The sequence below is a fragment of the Tuber melanosporum genome, assembly GCF_000151645.1.
Source record: "Tuber melanosporum whole genome shotgun sequence assembly, scaffold_251, strain Mel28".
Classification (NCBI taxonomy): domain Eukaryota; kingdom Fungi; phylum Ascomycota; class Pezizomycetes; order Pezizales; family Tuberaceae; genus Tuber; species Tuber melanosporum.
In genome coordinates, this window is record NW_003298921.1 from 17202 (window position 1) to 25606 (window position 8405).

Below are 8405 nucleotides of genomic sequence, written 5' to 3' on the forward strand. Positions count from 1 at the left end.
TCATCTTTTGATGTCAATCTAAATCTAGAAACCCCCTGAGTGTCAGTATAGACTTTCCTTATTTTAAAATAGTCTTTAATTGAATTAAGAATAAATAAATCTTTATTGTCTTGAGAAACTTCCATAACTATAGTATAGTCTTTAACTCTGTTTCCTTTAGAGTTTACACGGCTTCTTGTAAAGTAAGTGAAACAGCCTTCGCCTACAATAAACCCAGAAATTCAATTTGGATTTAGTATAGGATTCTTATTAAGAATAGGCAATTCAATTTGTACAATGGGCACAACGCCTAAATAAGCTAATTTATCTAAAACAGAATTATTTAGGCGTTTATTTAATTTATTGATTAAAGATATTAACTTTAAAAATCCATTAACTTTAGTATGAATTTTAGAACCCATAAGATTCAATATTTCACAAAAATATGCAAAATTTATCATTTTTGACGTATGTAATGGATATTTATTGAAATGATCTATAATAACAGGCAATTCCTGTCTATTCCGAACTCTATATTGTGCAAATTTACCATTAACAATACTAATACTACCCACGTTAAAAATCCATGAATAGCTTTTAATAGCTCTAAATAAATACTATGTAATTCTCACCGAAGGCCGAAGGGTGTTCAAAACATAATCTTGCATTGTTATGAGTAAAATCAATATGTAAGTCACCTAATATTTAACCGTATTAAAATTTCATCTAATTCATTAGGTAATTTTTTAATATATTTAGGATTAAATGTACTAAATTTTTTCTTACTAAACCCTGCTAAATTTTTTAAAAGTATATCTTCCTTTATACGGCTTCTGTTGATTATTAGTAAAATACTTAACAATTATAGTATGACTTATCTTTAAGGCTCTAGCAGCTTCACAAATACAATTATAAACAGTAATTTCATTTGTATTTTTATCTACAACTTCTATTTTTTGAGAAGGCCTTCCTGCTCCTTCTGTTCTTGGTTTACCTGTAAGAGCATCAGATATTTTTGTTTTAGATTCATCTGAATGTTTACGCCCAGACATTGGGGGAACAATTGGATTCTGAATAATATTGTACTCTGATCCTAATAAATCAATATAGTACTTCTCTCTTATTAATAGTTTATCAGGTTCACAGTACTCCAGAATTTCAATAGAAAAATCCTTTAGCCCATACTTGATAATTGCTGAATAAATATAACTCTTATTCTGTTGTAAATAAAAATTCATTTTTGCTGATGAATAATAAAATAATAATCTATTGGAGAGATCCAATGCAGAGCCAACATATCTTTTACCGTTGATTAAATTTGTAAACCTATAAATTCCTGATTTATTTTGATTTTCTTTAAGGATTTGAGCTTTATCAGCCTCAGCGTTAGAATAAATTTTTATGGGATAATAAAACATAGTAAAAAATTAAAGTGTGTAAAGTAATGATAAAACAAGGTGAAATTGTTCAACCAATTGCAGCAGTTTTAGATTTTAAAATAGACATAGAAAAACTGCCCTCAGCATCTGTAAACCCTGTAATTCAATAAGGATTTAAAGTTGATGGTACAATGTATTTATCTAGTTTAATATCAAAATTTTTGTTTAAATAAAATCTATTATGACATATATTTACAATAGGCTGAATAATCCATTAATTTTTCAATTAATGTCGGACTATTTCTTAACTTAATACTCTTCTCTCTTCCCAATAAGGGATTCATTACACTATCTATTTTGGGCCAGCCAAAGGCGGGATAAAATTTAAAACAAAAATGAAATAATTAAGTGTCCCACGTATAGTCTCTAAGGATACTTGAGGAAGTCGCAATATTTAACGTCAAACAAGTTTCCTGCTGATTGTCCATTGTTATATCCCAATCATTATAACTTAATAAGTAAATTGGGCTTTAGGTATTTCCAGCATATAGTGAGAATTTGTAGCTACGCCTAATCATAGCTAAAGTGACACCGCTAATTATTTGAATAACAAGACATAAACCTAATAAAGAACCAAAATTTCACCAATAACTAATATTTGAAGGTTGAGGAGAATCTATTATATAAGAATTTACCATTCTTAATAAAGGATGACTTTTTAAAATTCTCATTTTTTGTTTTTTGTTTTTTTTTTTTTATATAGTATATTATTACTACTGATTATATTATTACCTGCTGGTTATAGGTATATTAAATGTTAAATTTAATTAAACTAGTAAAAAAAAAAGTTTAATAATTTACTATATCATTTTTTGTTATATCATATTTCCTATTTTATTTTCTAATCGGATTTATGGATAAACAAAAATCGAGGAACTTTTTAATGTTTTAGTTTTTCTTATTTTTAGCTGAAAGCTATTACATAAACTGTTATTGCTGTATAAAGTATATTAAGCTAATGCTCTTTTTTGTTTGTTATATATTACTTATAGTATTAAAAATTGTAATAATTTTTAATTATATTTTTAATATTACTATAAACTTAACCTTAATATGTAGCTAAGGAGGAAAATACACACGATATGGTATTTATATATAAAATAAAATCGCTTACATCTACCTATAGATTAAAAATGTTATTATTAGAAATAACTTGAGATAAGCAATTATATCTAATTGAACAGGATCAGAACTAATGATAGTTCGACATTTTTCATCTTATACTACTCTTTTACAAGAATAAAATTGATAACAATTTAGATATTATTGACGACTTTGAATGGCCAGACGAGATTATAAAGCTATTATAGACGAAAAGCTATGTTAACAAGTTTTACAATTTAAATTACTCTTTAGAATGACAAGATTTAAATTATAAAGATATTTCTTACCCCTTCTCTAATAGATAACGGGGTGCATATGGGTCGGACCCTAGCCATTTGAATTAACTATGGTCATTCTAAACTTAGTCTTGTTTTATATAAAGAACCTAAGTTAAGTCTATTTAATTTAGAGAAAGTTTCTAACAATAAAGATCATTTGCTTTGCGGAGCAATAAGAAGACACTGTGGAGTTTGAGGATAATATATTTTCACTTCAGCGTTTAGTCGGCAATACCATTAACAATAAGGATCTTCTTAGAAGAGCGAAGAGAAATCTGTAAGTGAAAAAGATTATTTTTACATGAAAAAAGTACTTACATGGATAAGTTAATTAACTTATTAATGAAAATAATAAGAAAAAGAACTTAAATGTTGAATTAACTGAAAAAGGGAAAATATTAAAGATTAAAGAGGAAGGCTTCGCATGAAGAGAGAAGACTATTGGATGAGGTCGTTTCCAAGGATTATAAGGATTTAAATTTAGATAATGTTAAGAAAGCTTTATGTGTTAAACGTAGGACTTATGAAAAAAGGAGATACTTAGATAAAAATGGATTAATTCCTAATTTTAGTAAGCTGGGAGGGTACGGACGGGCCAATGGGGCGGGCTACTGCGAAGCCAGCCAGCCAGGAGTAGATAATTTTATTAAATATTTACCTTTATATACTCTTTGATTTCTAATAGTTATACCTAACGCCCAATGACTACCTTAAAGGGCTTAGCATCTAAACTAATTGAAGGATAATATTTAATTTAATTTGTCTCTAAAACCTCAACCCTTAAAGAAAAGCTGATTTTAATTTGTTTTTAGTCTCTTCAGATCTTTTAATACCTGTTAGAACTTTGCTTATTTTAGCTTTATGTTCTTCCAAATATACACGATTATTTAATTTATCGATAGCTTCAGGTGAAAGTTTTAAACCCTATCTAACTTCTCTGATTTTGCCTTGTTTATTGAGAAACCACGCGTTTAGCAACTCTCATTTTATCCTTTGTATCAGCAGTGTGTTTATAACCAGTTGTATTACCGGCAGTATTTCAAATGTTATACTCAGTATTTAACGTATCAATTAAAAATTGTTCCGCTAAATAATATTTTCATCAGCTGTATACTATAATATATAGAACATAAAATTACTAATTTCATATTTTTGAATGCTTTTAAAATAGTTAGGTTAGACATAACAGAACGAGAAAAATTACTATAATAACCACTAATTATTTTATATAAGTGTTTGAAATACTACTCCCTACATACATTTTATTAAACCAAGCATATTTTCCTTCCTTATTAATGAACGTTCATTAATAAGATCAGTATATACTTTCTCAGTAATGTAAGGCTTCTAAGGAGTCTAACCAAGGTTTCAGCTTTTTAGAAGTAGATTTAACTTTGATAAAATAATTTCTTATTCCAAAGTAACGATTATTTTTTTTTTTAGAGGGGACCCGGGGGGGTAAAGGTTTACTTTTACAAACCCTTTAGAGTGCGTCAAACCAGCGAAGCCAGGACCTCGAAGCAACACTAGAATAAAAATATAAACTAAGACCGTTAAAAACAAATTATTACAACAAATACCTGTACCTTTTTCTAGAAGACTAAGAGAATAATATCTATTTATATTAATTTTAGAAATAGACAAATCAAGAGACATACGCTATTCTTATGTAAAACTACTTAAACCTTTACCAGAATTTTTACTGCGGATTTAAATACCAAAAAGTCTAAATGTTTTTCACATTTAAAGGGTAAGTATCAAAAATAAATAACAAACTTGGCCTACTCTTTTTTTTTTATCTCTAATATTTTGAGGGATTCTAAAATAAGCATGATGATTTGGCCATTTTCCAGTATAATATAGCTTAGTTGTACTAAATCTTCCATCCGCCCCTATAAACCCTACGTATATAATATTATCATTTAATGACGAAGACTGCATAATGTTTTCTGTATTATATAGTATAGTGTTAGAAGTCAGATTAAAATACACTAGCATCTAAACTTTTTTTAAGAGGCTTTATATGTTAGTAATTCCTTAAAACCTGACTTTATTAAGTGTAAAACCTTTATCCAGATTTGTATCATAATGTGAAATATATAAACTTAGTTGACTGTAAAGGGTAAAACAAAAAGTGTGACATTATTTAATTAATAATATCAAATAATTTTGATACTCTATAAAATACATATCGCTTATCGCCAGTATACTCAATATTACCTACATTTTTGTAAAGAAAAAGCTTTTAGACTGTGCATTATATCAGCTTCACTTTGATGAGCTGTTATTTAATAAATAAGTATTACAGAATAACCTAATTTAACATTATTACTTTTGCAAACATTTACCCTAAAACAAGCATCAATATAACCTGTAACCCATGAAGGGTGTAATATTTTAAAATCCTTATTGAGACCTCTGTGAGGGAAACTTGTAGAATAGGATCTTCGCTGGTAAAAAGTTTTTAGCTCGCTCGTGACTCTTATCGATTCAGGAAAGGGGGGGGGGGGTAAAGGTTGAAGAGATTTCAACCTTCTTTAAATTGAAAAAGCGAAATAAAGGAATAATACGAGTACAAAAGACTTTCATTTTAATTAATGTAAATCTAAAGCGTCTTTTATATAAGAAGCAGTCAAAACTACGAACACCTGAGCTTGAATGAAAGCTATAGCAATTTCTAAACCACAGAAAGCAATGATAAAAGACAAAGGAAGTAATCCAATTATAAATGATAATAAACCGGTAGCCATGATGTTATATGTTAAACCACTTAGAATTGCAAGCAGTAAATGTCCTGAAACGATGTTAGGTGCAAGTCTTAAACCTAAAGATATAGCTCTAGATAAATACGAGATAAACTCTATTAAAACTAGAAAAAGGTAGTAAGCCTAGCGGACATCCTGCAGGTACGAAGAGAGAAAAGAATTTAGCTCCATGTTTTTTAGAAATAAATATATTTATATTTGGCATTGGCTAATATAAAGCTTTATGTAAATCTAAATTACAGACCTCTTAGTGTATTCATTCCTGATTTAATAGATTTAATTTCAGCCAGCCCTGGTAAAGTTAAATGAGATTTATTTTTCATCAACCTAGCAACTTTACAGAAATCGCGGTAGTCTAAAAGCTTTGATCCTTGTAATAAATATTTATCCCAAAATGTAATTATTTTACTGTCAATGTCAGTAAATTTTTCTAACCTAAAATTATATACAGACCTTCTAGGGTCTATTTCTATTTTCCCACACCCAAAATACTTTATTATATTATCTAGTAATTGTATGTCCCTTGAATGCTGAGTGATTTGAAATAATAACTGTACCTTATACCCCACTGAGGAGTTAGAATTTTGTGCTACTTTTTTTATAACTCATAGAAGTTATCTTATATAACATAGAAGAATGTAAATAAGGAGTTACAATAGTACGAAGTAAAGGTATAGAACTCTGTCTAATGTAAATCATATGTTCAATTTTATTATTTTGTCTTTTTTTTTTATGTATTGTGCATTCTAATCTATAACGAATCATAAGAACATTCATTAATATAACTATATCTTCTATTGAATAACTATTAGTACATATTATTAAGCCATGTCGTTAAACAGAACCATATCCCATTATAAGATGAGCTAAGGCAATAGGAGTTAAAAGTTCATAAATGTTTGACGTAATTATTTTTACTCCATTCGGATAAAATAGAAAATGAAGTTTAGTTAAACAAGGCATGGATCGAGTCAAAAATTGTAATTCAATAGTTTGTTTTCCAAATCTAGTTCTAATTATTACTACTGGATAAGAAGAACAATAATGAGATAAAATAAAAAAGACGAATCAAAAATAACCTGCATGAGCTGCAGACTGTGCGAATCCTAACCTTGCATTCTTTCTGTTTTTAGCAATAATTAGTCACCCATCAGACAAAAGTAATCCTATTATAACACTATATTGATAAGGAGCAAGTCTCACTATTGCTAATTGTTTTAGACTAAATTTAATACCTACTGTAGATGTTAAATTAGTACCTCATATTACTAAAGCCTTTTTTGGAAAGGGAAGCGTCACAGAACCCAGTAACTCAAAAAGGAGTTAGTTTAAAAGATTGAGAATTTACCTCAGTAGAATATGATCTTATACCTGAGACAAAATGTTGAGAATTTTGTGCAGAAGAATATAATCTTCTCCCTCATTCTAAATAAAGTAGACTTTTCTTACGGTTTAGGTTTACCTTTGAAGATAAACCCGGTTTTGCGCTAGAATCGGAATGCAAGAAGAGAGAGTCCTTGATATACGAAGATGTTAAAATAACAAACACCTGAGCCTGGATTATAGAAACAGCTATTTCTAAACCTGAAAAAGCCAAAATAAATGATAAAGGGAATAACCCAAGTAGGAAAAACACAAAAGAAGAAGACATGATGGTAAAAGTTAAACTTGAAAGTATTACTAATAACATATGACCAGATAATCGCTCCACAAATTTATCCGACACCCTACGCGGGTTATTATACAAATTTTTATTTAATTGATCTTCTCTCGCATGGTAATCTTAAATAAGTTTAAATAAATATATACCTTTAAAAGGTTTAATTCTATTTTCCTTTAAATATAAAGATATACTAGCTTGACGATATCCTAATGCTCTAGCTGTAGCACTTATAGAAGGAAATATTGTAATTTCTTTAGTATTAACGTTAGTTACTTCTACTCTTTTAGAAGTTTTTTGAACTTTTACAATATTTTTTTCATTATATTCAATTAATTTAAATACATATTTACCTAAAACAGGATTATCTTGTTTTAAATAAATATAATTTTCTATATATCTTCTATCAATACCTAGAGCACGAGCTGCTGCTTTAATGGCGTTAAACACAGTAGAAGTATTTGTTTCTAAATCTATTACCTCAACTTTTATACTATTAGGTTGAGCTGCTGATAATTTAGCCAATTCTTCAGGAGATTTAAATCTATTATAAGCAGCAATACGCATATTCTCTATAGTAGCTTCTGAATGACTTCATCCAGACCCTCTAGAAGGACTACCAGGAGTATTTAATATATTATACTCAGAAGAATAAACATCAAAAAAATACTTTTCTCTTAACATAAGATTATCTATATCACAAAATTCTAATATAGTCAAACTAAAATTATGATAACCATATTTTAATAATGCTAAATTAATAGGCATACTATTTTCATTAAGTAATCTGTTAACATTAAAATACTCTAATAATCTACGTCTTAAATTAACAGAACTACCGACATATTTTTTATTATTCAATTTATTAATTCACATGTAAATACCGGCTTTACCTTTAACATAGTTAAGAATATCTAATTTATCTTTATCTGAATCAGAAAAAACAATTAAACCTGTAGTATTTGAAGAAGAATTACTTGAAGTTGAATATGCTCTCATTCCGATTTGTTTAATGTTAAGTAATTTACTGTTAGATTTATAAAATCAATTTAATGATCTAGTATTATTTAAATGACATGTTAAGAAGAATTTATTTATACAAATTTTTATTAAATGTATAACAAGTCGTTCACTACTTTATCCTTTCTCGTCGACACAACAAGCCGTACCGGGGGTGCGT

General features: G+C 28.2%; 3 protein-coding genes across 3 annotated transcripts in view; all 3 read right to left on the reverse strand.

Moving 5' to 3' along the window:
- Window positions 1-1936, reverse strand: part of GSTUM_00001099001 (uncharacterized protein) — a gene marked incomplete at both ends in the record, with an annotated part of 8259 nt that extends 6323 nt beyond the window's left edge. The window contains one exon of the mRNA XM_002838491.1: window positions 1927-1936. Coding sequence (XP_002838537.1) covers window positions 1927-1936 — 10 coding nt within the window. The remainder of the gene's footprint in view (window positions 1-1926) is intronic.
- Window positions 1937-1999: 63 nt separating this feature from the next.
- GSTUM_00001100001 (uncharacterized protein) lies at window positions 2000-2089 on the reverse strand (the record flags this gene model as incomplete). Its single annotated transcript, XM_002838492.1, has 1 exon — window positions 2000-2089. One exon carries the CDS (start codon window positions 2087-2089, stop codon window positions 2000-2002), a length of 90 nt encoding a protein of 29 aa, XP_002838538.1.
- Window positions 2090-5394: 3305 nt separating this feature from the next.
- GSTUM_00001101001 (uncharacterized protein) overlaps window positions 5395-8405 on the reverse strand; it is a gene marked incomplete at its 3' end in the record, with an annotated part of 12289 nt that continues 9278 nt past the window's right edge. Inside the window, exon 4 of the mRNA XM_002838493.2 lies at window positions 5395-5688. Coding sequence (XP_002838539.1) covers window positions 5395-5688 — 294 coding nt within the window. The remainder of the gene's footprint in view (window positions 5689-8405) is intronic.